Source organism: Tympanuchus pallidicinctus, unplaced genomic scaffold (assembly GCF_026119805.1).
Source record: "Tympanuchus pallidicinctus isolate F22 unplaced genomic scaffold, pur_lepc_1.0 scaffold14, whole genome shotgun sequence".
Classification (NCBI taxonomy): Eukaryota; Metazoa; Chordata; class Aves; order Galliformes; family Phasianidae; genus Tympanuchus; species Tympanuchus pallidicinctus.
In genome coordinates, this window is record NW_026294659.1 from 13,661,923 (window position 1) to 13,683,766 (window position 21,844).

General features: G+C 41.9%; 2 protein-coding genes and 1 long non-coding RNA gene across 4 annotated transcripts in view; 1 reads left to right on the forward strand and 2 right to left on the reverse strand.

The window, feature by feature from the left end:
* The window catches only part of IGSF5 (immunoglobulin superfamily member 5), a 47,544-nt gene extending 34,620 nt beyond the window's left edge, over positions 1-12,924 (reverse strand). Inside the window, exon 1 of the mRNA XM_052674356.1 lies at positions 12,844-12,924. The gene's annotated coding sequence lies outside the window, so the exon portion shown is untranslated. The remainder of the gene's footprint in view (positions 1-12,843) is intronic.
* Positions 15-15,291, forward strand: LOC128076567 (uncharacterized). 2 transcript variants are annotated; one of them, XR_008204445.1, is made up of 4 exons: positions 15-140; positions 4,536-4,591; positions 14,451-14,612; positions 15,112-15,291. It is a non-coding gene; the product is annotated as an uncharacterized LOC128076567 (long non-coding RNA). The 2 variants fall into 2 exon arrangements; XR_008204446.1 differs by lacking the exon at positions 4,536-4,591.
* Positions 13,845-15,377, reverse strand: B3GALT5 (beta-1,3-galactosyltransferase 5). Its single transcript, XM_052674362.1, has 2 exons — positions 15,285-15,377; positions 13,845-14,805 (listed from the first exon to the last, which is right to left on the reverse strand). Exons 1-2 carry the CDS (start codon positions 15,285-15,287, stop codon positions 13,855-13,857), a joined length of 954 nt encoding a protein of 317 aa, XP_052530322.1. The 5' UTR covers positions 15,288-15,377; the 3' UTR covers positions 13,845-13,854.
* Positions 15,378-21,844: the final 6,467 nt, after the last annotated feature.

A 21,844-nucleotide genomic window follows, 5' to 3' on the forward strand; every position in this document is an offset into this window, starting at 1 on the left:
AACCAGTCCTGCAGGAGGAAGCACGTAATGCTGATGACGGGCCGGCGGCAGTGAGTTACGTGCTGTCCTGACCTGAAAAGCTGGATTGGCAACGACACCTGATGTCCCAGCAGAGGGCTGCTGCCGTGCCATCTGTGCAGGTTGTAACAACATTTATTTATCATATTCTGTAGCCATGAGATTGTGTGTTAGCATCGGAGCACACTCGTCTGTCGCAGCACTGCAGGCAACACAGTGGGGAGCAGAAGCGACCCAATAGAACTCCCATGGGCCTGGGAGAGCTGAGGTGCCCCACAGCAGCTGTGCTCTTGTTCATGTTCCCCAGAGCCAGGGGCAGAAAGGCCATCACAGCTCCTGAAGAACCAGTGTGAATCCAGGGGTTCTGGTCTGGGAGATGGGGCTGGTGGTATGGCAGATGACAGTGCCACGACATGGTGCCAAGAGGACTGGTGCAGAGGTTAGGCAAGGGACACTTATGAGACAGCCTGCAGCATTGCTAGGGTAGGGAATGATGGTCCCAGAAGCTGAGATGGGCATTTGGGCCATGAGGGGAATCCAGGCAGTTGCTGAAGGAGGGTCAGGCCTGGTGCTACCCTCAGCACTGACAAAATGGGCCCCGTGCAAGTTTCATAGAACCACAGAATATCCTGAGTTGGAAGGCACCCATAAGGATCTCTGATTCTGAATTTTGTTTTTCTTTGCAGGATTAAATCACACTTTTTTCTGGCATATCCATTCTGAAATATTTTGTTTTCTTTGTGGGGTTATGTCAAACCTTTTTCTGAAACATCTATAGTCACTTATGGTCACCAAAGCTGCAGTGCAGTCTTATGAGAGATGCTCTTGCTATTACTACAGCTTTCTTTCCTCTGAGACCTTGACTGCATCCTCCAGGCCAGTAAGTTGAGCTGCTGTGACACATCAGGAAGTATTGCTAATGAGTCAATCTGCCAGGAAGCCTAAATCATAAAGAAGAGACATATGATTTTCATGAACTATATATCCCACTAATCACAGTAACATTTCTAGTCAGTAAAAAATAATGCCAAACTGACAGAAGATTCAAATCAGCAAAGGGAAAGGAAACATTCTGTTTGGTGAGTTTTGATTGATTTCCGAAACTGCATTTCAGAAACTTTACTAAAAGTAATATCACCCTGACTAGTTAAAACAACAGCAAAACAATCAGACTTCCTATAATTTCCTAAGCAATTATATTTTTTCATTTTATTTCTTTGCTTTTCCATGTATCTCTTTTTTAAAAATCTGAAATGTCACACTTGTGTTCAGATGAGTGTCTGAACACTTTCATCCCCACTTTCAAAACTGTACTTTTAGATAACTTCTATGAATACTTTGATTTCCATCCAAATAAAAATAGAGGAAGAAAAGAGAAAGCATCTAACAAGTGGATTCCATCCCAGGTCACCCAAGTGGAAAAAGTGGTTAAAATGGATTGACTGGTTTTTGGTTTGGATTAATAAAGACAATTCTTGATAAAAAGCTTCAGAAAGAATAATAGCTGCATTTAGAACTTGTACAAAACCACCATTTGGCACTACAGAGAAGAGATAGGCTTTGTCATCTTTGTAATTGCTCTTTGGGTAGATTTAAGCTGCTAATAGATCACCCATTAGCCTCTTCTGTACCAGACTAAAGCCTGCTCTCTTAGCATATCCTCACAAGTGCTGTACTCTAGAGCCTTGGCCACTTGATCTCCTGCCCCTGGACCCTGTGTAGGTTCTCCCAACCTACCTGAACTGAGGGGCACAAAACCACACAGAGGTTTTCAGATGTGCATAGTAGAGGAGCATAACAGTTTCTTTGAACGTGCTGGAAACTCATCTCTGAACGTGATCTAGTACATGGTTTGCCATATTTGCAATGAGAGGGTATTGTTGGCTTGTATTCACCCTGGTATTCAGTTCCCTCAGGTCTCCAGCAAGTTTCCTACCCACTGTCACTTAGGTGATATAACTGCAGCCTATACTTCAGGGTTGTTGCAGATTTTGGTGCTTCATCCCTTTAGATTTCAAGATGTTTTTGTCTTGGCTCAATCCTCAAGCTTATTAAGGTCCCTCAGATGGCATGTTGCTACATCTGTGCTGCAACTTTTGCTGCAACATTTAATCACAGGCTGATCAGCTGTCTCATTACCACACTGCAATCTGTGATATTCTGTAGATTGGCCATATCCTTAAGCATGTACATATATAAAGATGCATACAACACCCATTATGATTTTCACAAACTAGTAAAAACATTGAAAGAGGTAGAAATTTGGCAAATAAGTGATTTCAAAAACCCAAGTGGTCCTGAGGTCTATAAATGGCAATACATACTCGTCACTACATTAGCTATATCCAACATAGGGTCCTTAGAGTTTTCTTAATTGGAGAGTTTCTAACTGATTTGGCCTCGGAAAACAGATCAAAAGGAGCAAATTGTGTTTTGCTGCACTCTGGCTCATTTTTGACAGGAGATGAACATTGACTCCCAGTTTATGAATGCTTTAAATGTTCGTATCTACCAGACGATGTGTCTGAGCACCTAAAGTTGCGCAGTTACACTGGCACCAAGCAGATGCTTGAGCATACATCTCCATTGAGGTCTATCATTCTCAAACCAGGCAGACTGTTGGAGGCAACACATATAAATCTGTATTCTTACACAGAATCTGAGTTGATCTGAACTTATATGAGCATCAGTGCTACTAGGACCCACACAGAGGAGGTGGCAGTCATTTTGGAAGAGATGGAGTACAGGGAGTGAGAGAAACAGCCTTTGAAGGTCTTGGAGCACTGCAAGGTTTCTCAAAACGGTCAGCTGCCACATGCTGGGTACACTGCTGGTTTGGGAGGAGGTTTTTGCATCCAAAGGCCCAGCTGATGCTCCTCCTTGGTGAGGAGCTCACCTGGAAGGTTGGGATTCTGAGTCTGAAGTTTCTCAGGTTAAAGTGGTCTTAAAATTCACATTTCCCACCTTATGAGAAACTAACCTGACTACAACTGCCCAGAATAGACTAGCAGAACACTCGAGGCAAGCAGCATCCCAGGTTCACAGTTTCACTGGGTCACCTCTACCTATACAAGAGATAAGGCTCCTTATAACTCACTGCAAGAAAGATATTGAGGCCCTGGAACGTGTTCAAAGGAGGGCAACAAAGCTGGTGAGGGGTCTGGAACACAGGCCGTATGAGGAGAGGCTGAAGGAGCTGGGAATGTTCACCCTGGAGAAGAGGAGGCTCAGGGGAGACCTCATTGCTCTCTATAACTTCCTGAAGGGAGGTTGTAGTGAGCTGGGGGTCCGCCTCTTCTCTCATGTCATTAGTGATAGGAGCAGAGGGAATGGTTTCAAGCTACGGCAGGGGAGATTCAGGCTGGACATTAGGAAGTATTGCTTTTCAGAAAGGGTGGTCAGGCACTGGAATGGATGCCCAGGGAGGTGGTGGAGTCACCGACCCTGGGGGTGTTCAAGGAAAGGCTGGATGTTGTGTTGAGGGACATGGTTTAGTGGGAGCTATTTGGAATAGGTGAATGGTTGGACTGGGTGATCTTTTAGGTCTTTTCCAACCTTGGTGATTCTATGATTCTATGATTCTATAAAGTATTCCGCTCAGTACATTACTGCTTTTACCGTTTCCTCATGTAGCATGCTGGCCCCAATTGCAGGCATTTCTTCCCTGCCTCCTCAGTGCAAACAATACTTGTTGAAGCCCACAGTAGTGGCCTGAAGCATCCACAATGTGCATGTCTCATTCTGGATCGGACACAAGTGGGAGTTGTCAGGGAAGCACCTGTCACCTCTACCCACACACTGCTGGCTTGGACTTATCAACTGCAATCCTCTTGGGTGCATCTGCTGCACAGTGACTGGATTCAAATGTCCTTTGTTTTCCCCAGGGCTGCTTAGGCAACCAACACATGTATTAATATTTTATTATTTATTTCTCACTGACCTTGTTAGTTCTTTTTTCACTTTGATTTTTCTAATGAACCACAGAATCGTGATGCAGTCACTGGCATTGGTTAGGATGTGTGTGGGATAAGACATAACACAGCATGGTAAAAGGTACAAAACCCCAGCCACCGAGAACAGTGTGCATGTACAAGACTACCCATGCTCATGAATATTTGAAGGATCACGTCCTAAGTTTGCTAGCCTGTTGCAAATGGAAAATCATTTTGTGAATCATCAGCCTGTGTACCATGCAGATTCCTACCTCCCACTCTAGTTTCTCTAGACACTTCTTTCCAATTCTCCCTTTGAGTGGGAGGATTTTTGCCCATTTTCTTCCAACTCTTCCAAAGTCATTTTGTACACCATGTCATTTCTTCTGCAGCTACTCAAACATGTAAGCTGCTGGAGCAATCCTCCAAAATTTTTTGTTCTCAGTTGCATTAGTCTGAAACATATGTCTACACAACCTGCTGTGCCAACCCACACTTTGAGCAAAATGGACTTTTAAAGTGTTGCTTACTGAAGGCTTCTGTCATTGTCACCGTGGCCATAAACACTTTTTTTATTCCTCACAGGAGAATTGAACAAATTGCAATGATGGAAACTGAAAAGCATTTAGCCACCTTCATTTGTGAGAACTTTTAACAAACAAGAATGCTGCAGAAGAAATCACCAGTCCATGCACTTCCAGGCTGTACTTTAGCTTACTTAGTTGAGTCAAAGAAAGTATGATCAGAAGCATTGAAATAAGGAAGAAGCACTTAGAGATACAACACCAAAGCTAATTTGAGATCAGTGCTAGAAACTAAAATTTTTCATTTTCCCACGAAAATTGGCTTGAAAAGTGTTTTGAACATTAGAAAGATTCTTAGAAATAGCTGCACATTAAAAAACAAATGTTCTTTCCTCAAACGGAGAATAGTTTAAGAGCTGAAACCTTTAGAAAAGGCTGAGGTAGGAGACAAGCTGACCTACAGACTGAATTAGCTGCCTCTTACCTACATGAGTATGTGACCCTTCTCTTTAGTAGCATATCAGGCCAAGGAGATGCTAAGCTTGGCTGTTTTAAATCTGCCTCATTTTTGTTTCTTTCTCTACACTCTTATTCCTTTTCTCTACTGTTTTTCAAAATACTTTTTGAAAAAATACAAGTATTTTTTTCAAAATACTTGACCATCTGCCATTGAAAGGCATGCTTCTCATTCACAACAGTTTTACATCAGCGTTAGCTATAGTGACCAAATTAGGCTTTGATTCACTATTTTCCTTAATTGGAACCCAAATGCACTAGAGGAAAAGCTCCAGAAGCAACAGGACCACATCGTTTCCTCTACGTATTACTTATATGACTGTTGTTCTCCAGCACTTTCCTGCCAGGTCTCCTGAACTACTCCTTGCTTCCACTTCAGCAGGTGCATTCCTTCTCTCCAGTATTGAAATCTGTGGTGAGTTGCAGTTGGTAAAATGAAAATGTCTTAATTCAGGAAATGTTGAAACAGTTGAAAACATTCAGCATGGAATCCAGGCAACAATAAGTAAGTAAGTTATTCACAGAATGAAAGAAGATGCAGCTTTAGTTCTGATAGGAGGAGTGTAAATCTGAGAAGGACATTTTTAGTGCACTCTAATAGATCAGTTCTCCTAGCAACATTTACTTCAGCTTTAGAAATGCCTTGTCTCTGATCCAAATTGTTAGCTTAATTGCCCTGATTATCATTCAGCCTGTTCTAAGGAACTTTGTAACGCATGATAGCATGCCAAGAAAATGTAAGCATCATTTTGTACACTTACAATACTCACTGTTACATTTTTCATTATTGCTTTTCATTATTGCTTAGGGTCATGATTTCAGAATGCCTCCCTATGGAAAATCAGAGTCTTCAAGGAGATTAGGTAAAGTGCAGCTCTATCCAGAGCTGCCTTCAATCAGTGACATGAAGCTTGAATGGTGCACAAACTTCTTCTGCAATACACATGAACAAGTGCTTAGCCCAAGGCTACAAATCCCACGAGACATCCAGGAAAACTGCCAGGGGAGTATGAAGTTATACCCTTTCTCTTTCTTTTCTGATAATTTTACAAGGTTGCCAGTTATAAGAAGCGTTAACACTTACACTTCTGAAAATAGAATATTAATGAATATTCCCTAAGTGACCTACAGGCGTGATCCAAACTGACACTGTAATGATGAGAGAGTAGATTATCACCATAAAAGTCAGCACTACGCTGGAAGAGCTGTGTCTTGTTTGCATTTTCATGAAATACAGCCTTATGACTGACATCAAACTGCTCCCTTTAGGCAATCAGTTAAGATCACAAAGCAAAAAGGATGGACATTTTATTTTCTTTGAAATCATGTCTCTTATGTGCTGTATTTGTGATACAACATCTGACTGAAAGCTGTTCTTTTGCAGTAAGAGAACATAAATCCCTGGCAGAGATAGTTCCATACATTCAGCTTCTCTTTATGTTTGTGTTCACTGCTATCTTTTGGATTTCTCTTACCTACAGTAAAATTTATTATGACATCAAACACTAATTCATATGCAAAATAAGACCTCCCAGAAGGTCAAGAAACCTGTGAGTGCTGAAAAACTTTAAGAATATTGAGAAGATTTACATATTTTTAGGCTGAAATTTCCAATCTCTCTTCTCCCATACCCCATATACAATTTTCTTCAGCAAAGCTGAAGAAGGCAATACCACTCTGTTACAGTGGTCCCTGGCAGCAAACATCCTCCCCCTCAAGCTGTAGCTTGTCGTGGTTTCATGGTTTTTCATTTGTATTCCAAATCAGTGTTCCATTCCATGACATACCTGCAAAGCATGCAGGCCTTAGCCTAAGAATAAGAGGACAAGACCTTCAAAATCACAGAGTCATTTGAGTTGGAAGGGACCCTTAAATGCCATCTGGTCCAACTCCCCTGCAGTGAACAGGGACACCTACAGGTACATCAGGCTCAGAGCCCATCCAGCCTTGAGTGTCTCCAGGGATGGGGCTTCCATCACCTCTCCAGGCAGCCTGTGCCAGTGTTTAACTATTGAGAGACCAGGAGAGCACAGCCTTTGGTGCCTTCACACATCCTCACCCCAGCACTAAGCTCTCCCCACCAGCACCAAGTACTACTGGCTGTCTCCTCGCCCCAGCAGGAGCGAGCTCACTGCTCACACACACAGCAGCTCACTCCTACTCTTGCCTCCAGGCTCTGTTCTCTCTTTAATTCCCTCATTGCACCTTCGTTAACAGAAGCACATGTAAAGCCTTCAGGTCCCTTTATGCACCAGAGTCAAACATTTACTTACAATCACTGTTGCAGCAATAACGATTTAATTAAACATGAAGGGAATGTAGCTGCCTGGAAGATCTACAAGCTGGAGGTGTAAATCACACCACATAACTAATTTATGACATTCTGCGCCTACAGCTGTACACCAACATTTTGTAAGTGTAATGGTGGCTCTGATTCCTAAGTGCTTTTGGCAACAGAAGAATAGGAAGCTGATTACACGTGCCTCTCACCCTGCACCCAGAGCCATATGTTAAACAAGGTCAGGATGGATCAGTGGCCAGATGCAAGGGATATCAGAAAATGGTTCAGTTGCAGAGATCCAGAGATGGGACTTGGATTTTTTTCTACATAAATAATGGACTTTTGAGTTTGTGAAACGTGAGGCAAAAAGATCTCTCAACCAAAGAAACTGTCTAATTATATTTTCCAGAGAAAATATACTTGAACAAACTTTTTTAAAGGATAGCCTTGCACTCCTATCACAATTTGAAAAAAAAAAAAAAATGTTTTCTCAGCCAGAATCTGTGCAAAATACAGGCCTGTTTTCTGGGGCTGGATGTCCTATGCCTTGCATATACGTGGCCTTGCATATACATGTCTTTGCTATGGTTTTAATAATCGTGCACTTGACACTCTTGTCATTTTGAAAACAAAAATCCATTTTCAAATCATTGCTGGCTTATAAGGTTTTGTTTGCAGATGACTTAGAGGTGCACCCTGTGCAGATCATTAATGACAAGACAGTTGTGTGGCATGACTGCATGCTTAATTCTTGGGAAAGTACTCCCATTCTCAGTCACTTTGTCGTTCGTGGGAGTTTTGTGCTTGCCTTAGGAAGAAGAACCAACAACTCCTACTTTAGGAAGTACAAAATAAGTATTTTAGGGGAGAAAATCCTTTATGACTGAAAAAAAGAACAAGCCTCCTAACTTAATTACTTACCAAAATGATAATACATTCACAAAAAAAAAGTTAACACACAGATTTCTGGTAACAAAATAGTTTACTAAAATACCATACATTGGTTAGATCAACATTCTTAGGTTCTATGCAAATAATGCAAACATTATCACATGGTATTTTCTTAACATTACCCAGTATCCTGGACACATCCAAGAAAGATAATGTCCTTGCCAGATCCATGATAGACAGTTAGCCCTTGTATCCCATTCAGCTTTTACTAAGGCAAATGTTTGATTGCAAAAGTCTTTCTCAAATTCTCAAAAAAAAGAAGGGCAAATGCCTCCTCAGTAGTGCTGAATCAGGTATGTTTCATGGACACATTGGAAAATCCTAACCTAAGTTGAGATCAGGTTAACTGATGCTTAGAATTGCAAAAAAATGTACTTATTTTTCTGTGTTCCAAAACTCATCTCGTGTTGGAAATATACTGTATGTACACCGAAACACATTTAACCTCTCTAAGACATTGACAGCTCTGTTGATTCCTGCAGTCCTTGTTACTCAGTGAGAAGTGCTGGAGTAACTTTTCAGAGTAACTTTCTAAATCTATTCATAAAAAAAGTTAATGACCTTCCTTCCCAAGAAACATAAAAATTCTAGATTTGTGCAGATAAACTGCTAACAATTTATCTCAGTTCTTGTATTAACCTATAAAAACCTAAAAAGAGATAAGTAGATGTACAATGCAGTATTTTGTTTGCTTAGTTATATTTCCAATCTTTCTCTGGTGGCCTTTCATTGGAAAATACACATAATTTGGCAAAAGGCTACTAAAGAGTTTTGCTTGTATTAAAAGCCATGATCCATGGCCTAAGCAGCAAAAGCTAGTTTCATTTATCTGATACATATAAACTGACAAGCTCAGTGGCTGCATTTGAATAAACAGATAAATTTGCCTTACGTGCAACCGGTTAGTTTTCTTAAATCATCTTTTACAGCAGAATCATACTGTACAATTATTTATTTATTTATTACATTCTTATTCAAAGCAACATACTGAATGGGAAGGATTATGAAATCAATTTCTAATTTATGTGAGCTAACAGAAAATCATATGTTGAGAAAATTAATGTGCAGCAACCTGAAGTGTCCACTTCGGAAACTAATTTGCAATGAGAATGGGAACAAGCTACCTAAATCCATCACATTTCATTCTATACTGATTTTCTCCTTATTGCAGACTTAGTAGTGGCAAGGGAAATGTTTCAGTTAGGCCATTAAATGTGTAACAACATATATTTGGAGGGGACAAAATATTACAAATGCAGTAATTTGTAGGCATCCTGCAGAGGTTTCATAGAAATTTCAAATATGCTCCCTGGAAACAACATCCAGAAAGGAGTGTTTTGTTTAAACACACCTGAGGACCTAACAACAAATGGCACAGTAAGGATGAATTTAGCCCTGAAAATATAGGGATAGCTTCTGCAAATGTGATTAACACAGAGTAGCATCATCTTCCCTAATTAGTTAGCAACATTCCTGAACTAAAATAAAACCTGTAGACAAGAAAGCTAGCAGAGCCTGCCGTCATAGGTAACATTTCTGCAATGATACAAGGCCACAGTTTGTTCAAGTAAGATGTATTTTAATGCTGCTCAACAGCAGACATCCCACAAAGCGGTCTCCTAATAGGAGACTTTATCCTTTGGCCACAAGCTCAGCATGACAGAAGACCAGCAGCAGCACCATCCCAGGAGCCATGTGCCTCTTGAATCACAACACCAAGTGGAAGATAATAAGCCAACTCATCTGCCTAGCCAAAGGCTCTGTGGGATAGTTTGGTTGGACTGGTCCTGACAGCTGGTGCCAAGCACAGAGGTGGAAGTGAAGCACATGCTGCAGTGAACAGAAGGGATGAGAGATGCACAAGGAGCTCTAGGAGTATTTCTCTTGAGTACCAGAAGAGGCCAGGGTAAACATTAAGCTGCACTGTCTACTCTACAAGCCTGGGAACTGAGAGAGACATGAAAGCATTCATTTGTACTCAATACTTTTCCTTAAATTTGCTTTAGAATAACAGAATCATTAAGGTTGGAAAAGACCTCTAAGATCATCTAGTCCAACTATCTACCACTAGTATTGCCCACTAAACCATGTCCCTCAGTGCCACATCTTTACATTTCTTGAACACCTCCAGGGACAGTGACTTCACTACCTCCCTGGGCAGCTTGTTCCAATGCCTCACCACTCCTCTTTTTTCCTAATAACCAATCTGCACCTCCCCTGGCACAAGTTGAGGCCATTCACTCACCTCTAGGGATGGGACATCCACAGCTTCTCTAGACAGCCTGTTCCAGTGCCTCATCACCCTCTCAGCAAGTAATTTCTTCCTTAAACCTATTATAAATCTCCCCTCTTTCGCATTAAAACTGTTATACCTTGTCCTATCACTACACTCCCTAATAGAGCGTCTATCCTCAGCTGCAGACCATGTAGGCCCCCTTTAGGTACTGGAACACCACTATAAGGTTTCTCTGGAGCCTTCTCTTCTCCAGTTTGAACAAGCCCAGCTCCATCAACCTTACTTCAGAGGAGAGGAACATCCTTGTGCCTGTGCCCTGGACCACACTGCACAGCTCCATGTCCTTCTTATGCTGGGAGCCTCAGAACTGAATGCAGTAATTCCAGTAGCACAATAGCAAGCTTGCACCTTGGGTACAATAATGACAAACAATGAACAGCAAAGAAAAATGACATTTCTACAATTTACATGGAAATAATAATGACTTAAATGCTGCTGTTAGGCTTGTTCAGTCTAAGCCTTTGCACCTACTGAGGGCTGGAACAAAAGCAAACATGCCATAACAGGGTTTTGAGTCCAAGAGTAGATATACCTCCAAGCTGGAAGTGCTATTGGTTCAGCCTGGATGTATGTGCTAGGGGAAGGCAAACATCTCCTTTGCTACCTACCCAACCACCTGGTTAGCCATGTCCCTGCTGATCACAGAATCACAGAATTGTAGGGGTTGGAAGGGACCTCCAGAGATCATCGAGTCCAACCCCCCTGCCAAAGCAGGTTCCCTACAGCAGGTCGCACAGGTAGGCATCCAGGCAGGTCTTGAACATCTCCAGAGAAGGAGACTCCACCACCTCTCTGGGCAGCCTGTTCCAGCGCTCCGTCACCTCACTGCAAAGAAGTTCTTGCGCACATTTGTGCAGAACTTCCTATGCTGCAGTTTCCGGCCGTTTCCCCTTGTCCTGTCTCCACACACTGCTGAGAAGAGTCCGGCCGCACCACTCTGCCCCCCACACCTTAGATATTTATAGACCTGGATCAGGTCCCCTCTTAGTCTTCTTTTCTCAAGGCTGAACAGACCCAGCTCACTCAGCCTTTCCTCATAGCAGAGATGCTCCAGGCCCTTCACCATCTTTGTGGCCCTCCGCTGGACTCTTTCCAAGAGATCCTTGTCTTTTTTGTACTGGGGAGCCCAGAACTGGATGCAGTACTCCAGAGTACTTGCCATACCATACATGTAGCTATTTTCTGAATGAGCAACTTAAAACAGAGTAGGTTATTCTTCTAAAAAAAAATTTTTTTTGCTGCCAAAAAACAGTGCATGACTTTCATTTACTTTATGTCAGAAGAAAATGCACTCTCAACATCTATCAGGATGGGGCTTGTTCCTGCTGAAAATATTCATCCTGCTCTTCAGGCACAGGGAAGTGAAAAAGGACACTTACACAGTTGTCACTAAGATAAATAAAAAGAACAGAAATAAGAAAAATAAACAAAACCAAACTAACAGATTGTTGTATCACAATAATCCTAATTCAGAAATTCTATTAGAAAATATGTCATGGAAACCCTGAAAGACCAAAACATCTAATCACTCCTTGCTATTTTTGTTGCTGGATCTTTCCATATGATTTCCTCAAAAAGTCTCAGGAAGGCTTTTTCACCCATCCTAATTACGCATTAGTCCCCTAACTTTATTTGAGCCAGTGTCTCACCTCTCTTTCTGAGCATTAGTTTTCCATAATATTTAACCTGAACACCCTCCCATGCAACTTGAGGCTATTCTCTCTCATCCTATCACTGTTACTAACTAGGAAAAGAGGCCAATCTCTCCACAGCCTCCTTCCAGGTTGTCGTAGGGAGTGATAAAGTGTCCCCTGAGCCTTTTCTTCTCACTACTGAATAATCTCAGTTCCCTCAGTTGCTCCTCATAAGACTTGCATTCCAACTTCACATTTTTATTACTTCTTTGATGGTAAAACTGATCTTTGTGTGCAATTCAATGAAATAGGAGTACTGCATAAGGCATGATTTTATGAACTCCTATTCCCTTCCCAGAACCCAAATATATTTTCCACCATATCTGCTGTAAGGGTTCAACTCCTTATTTATGAAACCTTAAAATATCCTAAAGATGTTCTGAGTTTTTCTTGCTAATCATGCATGGCTGTTTATCTCCCTACAGTAAGGGATATTCTACGATGTATAGGTGACAGAGCACTGGCACAGGTTGCCCAGAGAGGCTGTGGAGTCTCCTTTTTGGAGATCTTCAGAAGCTGCCTAGCACCTGTATAATTAATGAATATTTGAATGTTATAACTATGAAATAAACAAAGAGAGCTTAGCAAAAGCAGATTATGATAACAAAAGGAGAATAAATAGAAAGCTTACCCCTATCCTAGGCTCACTTACAAAACTTCAGCAGAGCAGATCTCCAGAAGAGATCCTTCCCCACTGGTAACCAGCTCTTAAATAGGTCTAGGAGAGGTGCAGCCAGCTCCACCCCTTCTGGCAGCACAGGTGAAGGCAATTCACCTGTGCTCCTCCGGCTGACTCATTGCTCGTCTCAGGTGATCAATGAGATGTTCAGGCCGTGACTCAGTAGTTCCCATACAGCACCCAACCCTGAAAGTCCCTGCTGAAGCTAGGGTTGGGCCAGACGACCTCCAAAGTTCACTGCCAGCCTCAAACAGTCTGTGGTTGATCCTGTGATATAGATCCAGCTCTATCACACAATCATTTCCATTGAGAGGCACGCATAAGGAAATAGCGCAGTAGTCTTACACATTAATAAAGTGACTTCCTACACCTAAAGTTGTCCCGAAAGATCTTCATGGGCAAATTCTTCCACTTCAGAAAGAAAATCTGTGTAGGCTGAATAGGATATCTCTGCCACTACACAGTTCTGCAAGTGCATGGCTACAGTTCCCTAAGCCAGGAGGGGAACATCTTGACAGCTACAAGCAACTTTTCTTAAATGCCTGTCCAGATGGAAACACATGCAGTAATCTCTTAAGAGAGATCAGAAAGAGGGTGCAATTATTTTCTCTAAATGAAAGTACCTTGTTGTTTTTTGTTTGTTTTTGCACCGCAGAAATATTCCCTGTCCAGTAGCAGCATGATTTTGAGAGCTAGTCCATGGAGAAGGCACCTTTGTGGCCCCCTGTCTTCCAGAAAAAGGAAAAAAAAAAACCAAACAAACAGAAGTTGCTTATGTAGAGAAGGGATGGCAAGAGGTAGAAATGAATGGGAGAGAAAGATGTTACAATGCTCTGAGGCAGAAATGGGGACTAAAACCGTAAGACATGTCTTCAACGTAATGGATCTAGAATTAATTGTGAGTTTTGGTGGGGCCCTGTAAATTCAAAGCATTTCAGTTTGTTAATTCAATCAGGGAAGGTGCTAGAGCACTCTCGCATGTTCTTCTGTCACTAAGTGATTCCAGTAGCTCTGCTGTTCGGATAAGCTTACTTCATGGCAAGTCACGATTTTCTTAAAACGAGAAACAGAGAACGGAATCTTTTCTGGAAAAAATGTCTGTTCTGAATGAAGCTCCTCAGGCCGAATTTTTAATTTGTCAAGGCACAGTCCTACGAACACATCCTCCAGTTTGATGAATGAAATGCTCCCCGAAACATGATAGATCTGACTAGCAACATCGGTGGATAAAACATAGCCAGTCCCTGAACAAAATGGTGGGTAGGTGTTACCCGAGTATTCTTCTATCCTCACACTCCACTTGCTCTTTTTTTTCCTTATGGGTTTCTCATGCAGTTTCAGAAAGCCTGTGTAAAGCCCTGTTTTCCTCTTTTTCTTTAGAAGCAGCTCAGTGAGGTAAAAAACATTGACAAACACATCTGTGTCAGTTTTCATCACAAAGCTGGACTGGTTACAAAACAGGTGAACCCATTCAATTCCCATCATGGTCTTTAAAGTCAAATTGTAGTATGTGTCCATAAAATCCTTTTGAATAATGTCTTTGTATTTTTGGCTTTCAGCACTGATGTCAGCCTGCTGCCTAAGATTCACAGGGGTTCCCAAGAGGAAATATGTCACTAGATGCTTGCCAGCCACCGTTCTCTCCTTCCCCCAGGTTTGCCGGATGACCATCCTGGCATTGATGTCTTGACATGAGGATGCCACAAGTAGTACAAGGAAAGGTGGGTCCTTACGGCAATCTATATCTGGGAGCTGCAAGAAGTTTTCTTCAATTTTCCTAAATGTTTGTAGTGTACTATTTTGTTTTTTGCCATAGAATACAGACAGTCCGGTCAAATTCATGTAAAAATAATATAAGCTGCCACAGCTGAGCCCCACAAGGCAAACAAGCACCTTGATTTTTCTGAAATCCATCTGAAATAAACAAGAAAGAATGGCATATTTTAAATATTTTATTTCCTTTCAGTGCTGCATACAAAATTCACTGCGTAGGGTTTTAAAGCTAGGTCATCCCTTTTGAAAGCTACCTGTCTCAGGGCATTTGCCCAAACACATTTTTCTGAGGATAGTTCCTACAAGATATGCTGCTGGCAGCCAAATTCTCACTTGTTCTTCCTTGAGTCTGCCCCCAAGACAGTATATCCTCAATTATTCACACAAGAGGGCTCACTGATACCAGGTCACCCTGGCTGATGCTTCACACTTCCTTATTACTTTCAGCGTAGAATCATGGGATCACCAAGATTGGAGAAGACCTCCAATATCATCTACTCCAACCACCCACCAACCATCAGCATTTCCCCACTAAGCATGTTACCAGCATGCCTTTGACCCATCAGCAGTGACACTCATGCCAGGTGAGAGAAAATAACAGTAATACAAGTTTTAAATACCATATTTCTCCATTTATTTGAAAAATGTCTGGGTCCTGAAGACAGCAAGCCTTGACCAATTAGCAGGCATAACCAACCATGTTCCTCCAGTCTTCATCTCTTCATCGTGTTGGTCTCTTGCACAGATCCAGAAGTCGCTCCTGATCTTGCTGCTGGAGGGGCTATGAGTGGTATGTTTGACACTGGGCCAGCTGCTTGGAAAAAGAAGACAAAGCAGTGGGTCAGGTTACTGGGACATTTCTCTTTTTGCAGACTGTAAGTGACTCACTAAGGCATGTTGACATGAAAAGGGAGTGGTCTGCACTTCTCTGTCTTTTAGAGGAAGGAAACCCAAAGAATAACAGCTCATTCATCTTTGTAACATATCAATGTGCTGCATACATGGTTGCAAGCCTAGTACAAATTGTAAGAGAGAGAAAAATAATGAAAGTTACATGCCTCCATAAATGAACTGAGAAAATTCCAATGGTTGAGTAACTAAGTACATGACCAAATGGCTCACCAGCTCCTCTTTCTGAGAACTAGAGTGAGAGAATTTTTACTGGGAGGAAAGCATTCCATTCCTCTTCTCCCACTTTATAACAGCAAATTTTATTTGGTTTCCCATAAACAAACAAACAAACAAACAACAACAAAAACAACAACCAACAAAACAAAACAAATCAAATGGAGCTGGGAAGCCTCAGAGTTGTAGATTTCATGAAAATCTGATCTCTGTCTTCTGACCAGGAATGTTCTGCCTGGACTCTCCAATCCACACCAGTGCTTTCCTCTCAAATGCAGACAGAGGCCTCCAACTTCTTTCCTTTTTACTCAATGAATAGGTTATGTGTTAAAGACTTAAATGCATTTTAACATTCAGTCAGTAAGTTCAACTCTACTTATCAACAGGAATGATCCCAGTAATTTTGATAAGTACCCACAAAAACAAGATGAGTAGAATTGGAGTCCTAATTTGCTGAAATTCCTTCCACAGTGAAATGTATGTTTTTTTAAAGATTCAATAAGCATTTTTGAAAATACCTACCAAATTCATGTTTCCTCTGATATTTGCATTTAAATTATCTTTACATTGAATACTTCTCAGATCTGTATTTTTTCAACTATGCATAGCATACAGTAGTCTTACGATCATCTCAGTAACTGTTTTAAATGAATATACATGTAAACTTGCGTGAGAGTTTAGCTATAATAAAAAACATGCACATATAAACACATTTCTACATATGATGTTCTAAGAACAAGGAAACAGCCTCAGAATGGGTTAGCTCCTGTTACCAGCTTTCATGATGCTGCTCAAGGATCTGCCATTGCTCTGTAGCAAGACTCCCAGCATATGTACATCCAGAAACCCTTCACACAAGCCATTCCCTTAATGGACGCCCATTGAAATTTCTTCAGAAATACTCCAACCCCTCTGCTAAAGCAGGTTCCCGACAGCAAGTCACTCAGGAAAGCATCCAGATGCTTCCTGAACACTTCCAGAGAAGGAGAATCCCCAACTTCTCTGAGCATGTTCTTCCAGTGCTCTGTCACCCTCACAGTAAAGAAGTTCTTCCTTGTGTATGTATGAAAAACTTCCTGTGTTGCAGTTTTTCCCACTGTCCCTGTCCTGCACATCACCAAATTCATAGAATGGCTTAGGTTGGAAGGAACCTCAAAGCTCACCCAGCCCCAAGCCCTGCTATGAGCAGGGCTTTCCCCCACCAGCTCAGGCTGACCAGGGCCCCATCCAACGTAGGGTGGATGGGATGCTCTTCCTCCTGTATTTACTAGGAAGATTGCTATTCTATAAAGAAGGGTTGGCGAACAACTGCTTCTGTCATGTTTAACTAGCAAAACATGTCCATGACTGCATTTTGCAGAACCATCACCATCCAGTCTAAAGCATCTTGTTCTACAGCACAGGTTAGGTGTGACAAGGGCTACAGTTTCTAAATTATCTGATTTTCCCTGTATTTTTTCTCCTTGGTCTGCATCTAACAAATAGTACAGCCTACGATTCAAGATTTCCAGCTTCTACATACTTATCTTCATGGAAGAGTCCTGGAGATGTTACAGTCTACAGAAGGTGGTCCAGAAAACAGTGTAGACTTAATAGTAATCAACCTCTTTTCTCTTGATTATTTTGAAGAGCACCCACTATTTTAGCATCAAAATCTCTTAATGTTTTATAGAAAATCCTTTGGCAGAACGCTTGCCCTGGTTTTGTCTGAGTTAATATTCTTCCCCTAGTAGGGGCTGGCTAGGTATCTGTCAGCAGGTGGTGAGCAACTGCATTATACATCACTTTATTTTGTTTGCTTTCATATTTTTTATTATTACTATTTTCCCATCCTTTTTTGTCCTATTAAACTGTCTTTATCTCAACCCATGATTTCTACCTGACTCATGGATAGTGACAGATGCCCTCTGGGGGTGGTAACAGCAATGGAAGCAAAAGAACTGGCAGCACAGAGGCAAACCGGTTTAGGCCACTGCAGTGTGGAAAGACATTGCTGTCTGGGTAGAGAATGTAGTTGTAAAAGTAAATCCCATGGATGCCCATGTACCACAAAGCTGAGCCACTGAGGAAAATCAAAACAAACAGCAGGTGGATTGGGCCACTAGGATTAAAGGTAAATCTGGACTGGCAACATAATAATTTCCAGTTCAGTGGGCCCATGAAACCTCAGGCCATCAAGAAAGGCCATCAACATATAGATGGGCTCAGAACTGAGGGATGGACTTGACTGTAGACACTATTGCACAGGCTATCCAAGAATGTAAAATATGTGCCGTGATTAATCAAGCCAAGAAGATAAAGTCTCTTTGGCTCAGAGGACAGCAGCTGAAATACAAATATGGGGAAACCTAGCAGGTGGGTTACACCACACTCCCACAAATTCACCACGGCAAGCACAATGTGCTTGCAATGGTGAAAGCCACCAAACAGTTGGAAACAGATCCCATGCCCCCCTGCCACTGCCCGAATACTATCCTGGGCCTTGAAAAGCAAGGCCTGTGGTGGCATGGCACCCTAGAAAGAACTGAGTCAAACAGTGAGATCATTTCCAAAACAACCTCATAAAAACCTGGGTAAGACTGTTTAAGACTACACTAAGAGCAATGGGTGCTGGGACATTCAAGCACTGGGGTATACATTTACCAAAAAAACTATCTGGTTAGATAACACTTAGGGATCTGTCAGTAGAGCTGGCTGTGCCCAATTAAAATATCTACATACTGCAGAAGAGAAAAAATCCCAGTGGTACATGTGGAAGACGTTCTGGGCAAGACAGTCTGGATTACTCCTGCCTCAGGCAAAGGCAAACCCATTTGTGAGATTGCTTTTTCTCAAGGACATAGGTGTATTTGATGAGTAATGCAAAAGGATGGTGAAGTCCAGTGTGTACCTCAAAGAAATTTGATGATGGGTGAAAACAGCCAATAATCTGAATTACATAATGTCAACTGCTATACAGTACTGTATATCATCACTTCTGTGCTTGTTATATGCCTCATCAACAAGAATCACCCAAATTAATGAAAAAACAATTTTTATGTAACCAATCAAAGAACTGTGGTAATGGGAACGAGAACTGGCTTCAGCATGCAACAATTCAACATCACACACCTCATCTCCTGCCCAGAAGGACCATGGTAATGGAGGGAGCTCAAATTTATAGACTAAATAAACTCTATGGACATTTTAGAGAGATAGCCCATAGACTAAGAGAATGATAATGGGAGAGTATGAGATCTGATCATGACATAGATGGCATGGATACTGAAATGGTCTTGGCTGGGAGAGTTAATTTTCTTTCTAGTAGCAGTCCGATGCTGTGTTTTGGATTTAGGATGAGAACAAAGGTGATAACCCACCACTGTTGTAGTTGTTGCTGAGCAGCACCTACACAGAGCCAAGGACATTTCAACTCCTCACGCTGACCTACCAACAAGGAGCTGAGGGTGCACAGGGAGCTGGAATGGGACAGAACAAGGACAACTGACCTAAACTGGCAGAAGGGATGTCATGCTAAACAATAAAAGTGGGGGTTAGGTGTGGGGAGGAGGTACTGCCTGGGGACTGGCTGGGCACCTGTCAGTAGGTAGCGAGCAATTGCACTGTGCATCACTCACCTTTAATATTCTTCTATCATCATCATCATCATTATTATTTTCCTTCTCAGTCCTATTAAACTGTCATTATCTCAACTACAAATTTTATGTTTTTGCTGATTCTCTCCTCTATCCTACTGTGAGTGGAGTGAGCAAATGGCTGTGTGGTGCTGAGCTGCCTGCCGGGTTAAATCACAACACAGGTCTGAGTTTTCTCTTTGATTTGAGTCATAAATTGTGGTTTACAATTATCTCAAAGCTTTTTCTATTTCCTGTCACTTCAACTGCCAAGTATTTAATGTAGGGCATTGCAGAAAAATTACCTGTTTCATATTCTAGAGAGTGGTTTGTTTAACCTGCCCAGCAGAGTGTGTTAATGCTCTGTGTAGATCCAACGAAGTTTGTACTAAAGCCTGAGACCAGAGCAATGGGAGTCACAGCAGCCTGCAGTTGCACTGTCTCTTGACACATGCCTAAAATGAACAAGGAAGAAAAGAAGAAGATAACTGTAATGGAACTGTTGGGTCACAGTCTGAACCTCTGACTGACCACCTGAGGCAAGCACTGAGTCAGCTGCAGGAGCACAGGTGAAGGCAATTCAACTGTGTGATCGGAAGGGCTGGAGCCTGGCTCTACCTCTCCTAGATCCCATTTAAGGGCTGACAGCCACTAAGGAAGGATCTCTCTCTAGAGATTCCTCCTTGGGGAGTTGTTTGCAAGCCGTGTGAGTACTTTCCACTTATCTTTGATTATCTTTTCCAACATGATAATCTTACTAAGCCTAATTGCTCTGCATACTTACTGATCATCAAATACTTTACAACGTCTGTGTACTTATTGATCTTACAATAACATAGGTCTGTATCACGTTAGACAAACCACAGTCCTCATAGGCTGAAGGATCAGCCCTTTGTTGGAGCACCAGAAGCTGCTTCTTGTCAGAGTGATCTAGAAAGTAGCAAAAGGAAACCTTCAAGCTTGCCAGAACTCACCAAGACAACCTCCTTAAGTTTCATTCCTTTCAGAAAACAAGGAGAATGAGAAAATTTATTTGCCATCTTTGCTGTGCCAGGAGGCCTCCCAAGCACCATGACAGTTTGCCATGGTGGGCAAATTTGCTAGAGACTCTGCTTACAACACTGACCTTTGTTAAACTTCTTTATGTTGCACTGTGAATGGGTCACGTTAACTCATCTGACTGAGCCTAGTTATTCCATCAAAGTTAATAACACCTTCTTTAGATCTGTTAATGAGTATAATTATTTAAACAGTACCAAGAGATCAAGGTTACACAGCATAGGGATCAGGAAAAGCTTCAGGAAAGCGTATTGTCTTGCAGCAGAGAAGGTAAGTAGGTCTAGAGTCCCCATGAGAAAAAGATTAAAAACAAAAATTTAAAGAAATAAAGTTTGCTTAATTTTTCTGGGTCGAAGTTACAGTCACACTGCTGAGTTTGGTGAATGATGAAGTGTTAGATTCTCGTTCATGTCGCACATGTTGAACAGCGAAGGAACCAAAGCACAACATGTCCAAAGCACATCTGGCTATCAGCAGGAGTTGCCACTTTGTACAAGAGAGAGGCAAGCAGTTACTATCACCACTTGCACACCCAAAAGCACGGGTGTGATTTAAACATGCAAAGGGGAGTAGAAGCCTCAGGCACCGCATAGCTAAAGACAGCAGAGGTATTTCAAACTGCCTTTCTTAAGAGCCAAAAGTAGTATGTGCCCTGGCGTAACCACTACTAATCCTTGTTAATTTTTTATTTCCCTTGGAACAAAGCCTTTAAACTGCATTCACAGAAGCTTGGCAGGACACAGAGAGGGACTGAATATACTTAGATAATTTAACATATCAGAAAATAATGTTCCTAAGCACAAGCATTTTAGGAGAGCAGGGATCACCTTCAATCTCTCAAAGGTGAAAACTGCAAAAACAGAGGGCTCAGCAGTAGCTGGGTCAATACTGCTAGGGAAGGAAAAATTGTCCCCCTGCTGGGCAGCCAGGTTTCTCTCTTTGATCATTGTCATCCAGCCCAACTGACTTCTGTTCAAAATAAAACATTGTCCTCGGACACCTGGCCCTACCGTGCTCCCTTGAAGTGCTGGCTGAGTCCTGCCTCTTTGCTTGGTGCCCACATACACAGGGCCACCTATGATAGGTGAGTCAGGCCACGACGCCATCTCAACCACAGGAACTCAGCGTGGATAGCAGCACTTCATCTTCGCAGCACTTTAGAATGTCTCTTTTCAATTCAGAGGATACCATGCACAGCAGCACGTATTAACAACGTCCTCATCCAAAGTGAATGTCAAGACTGGAAGGCAAGGAGGATGGGAAACTGGATAAAGAACAGGGAGAAAGTGTTGTTTTCTGGTCTTTCTGTTGGATCGTATGAAAGCTTTTCCTCCCTGATACCTCTCACCAATGTCAGGATTCTCTCCTTTTGTCAGTTGATT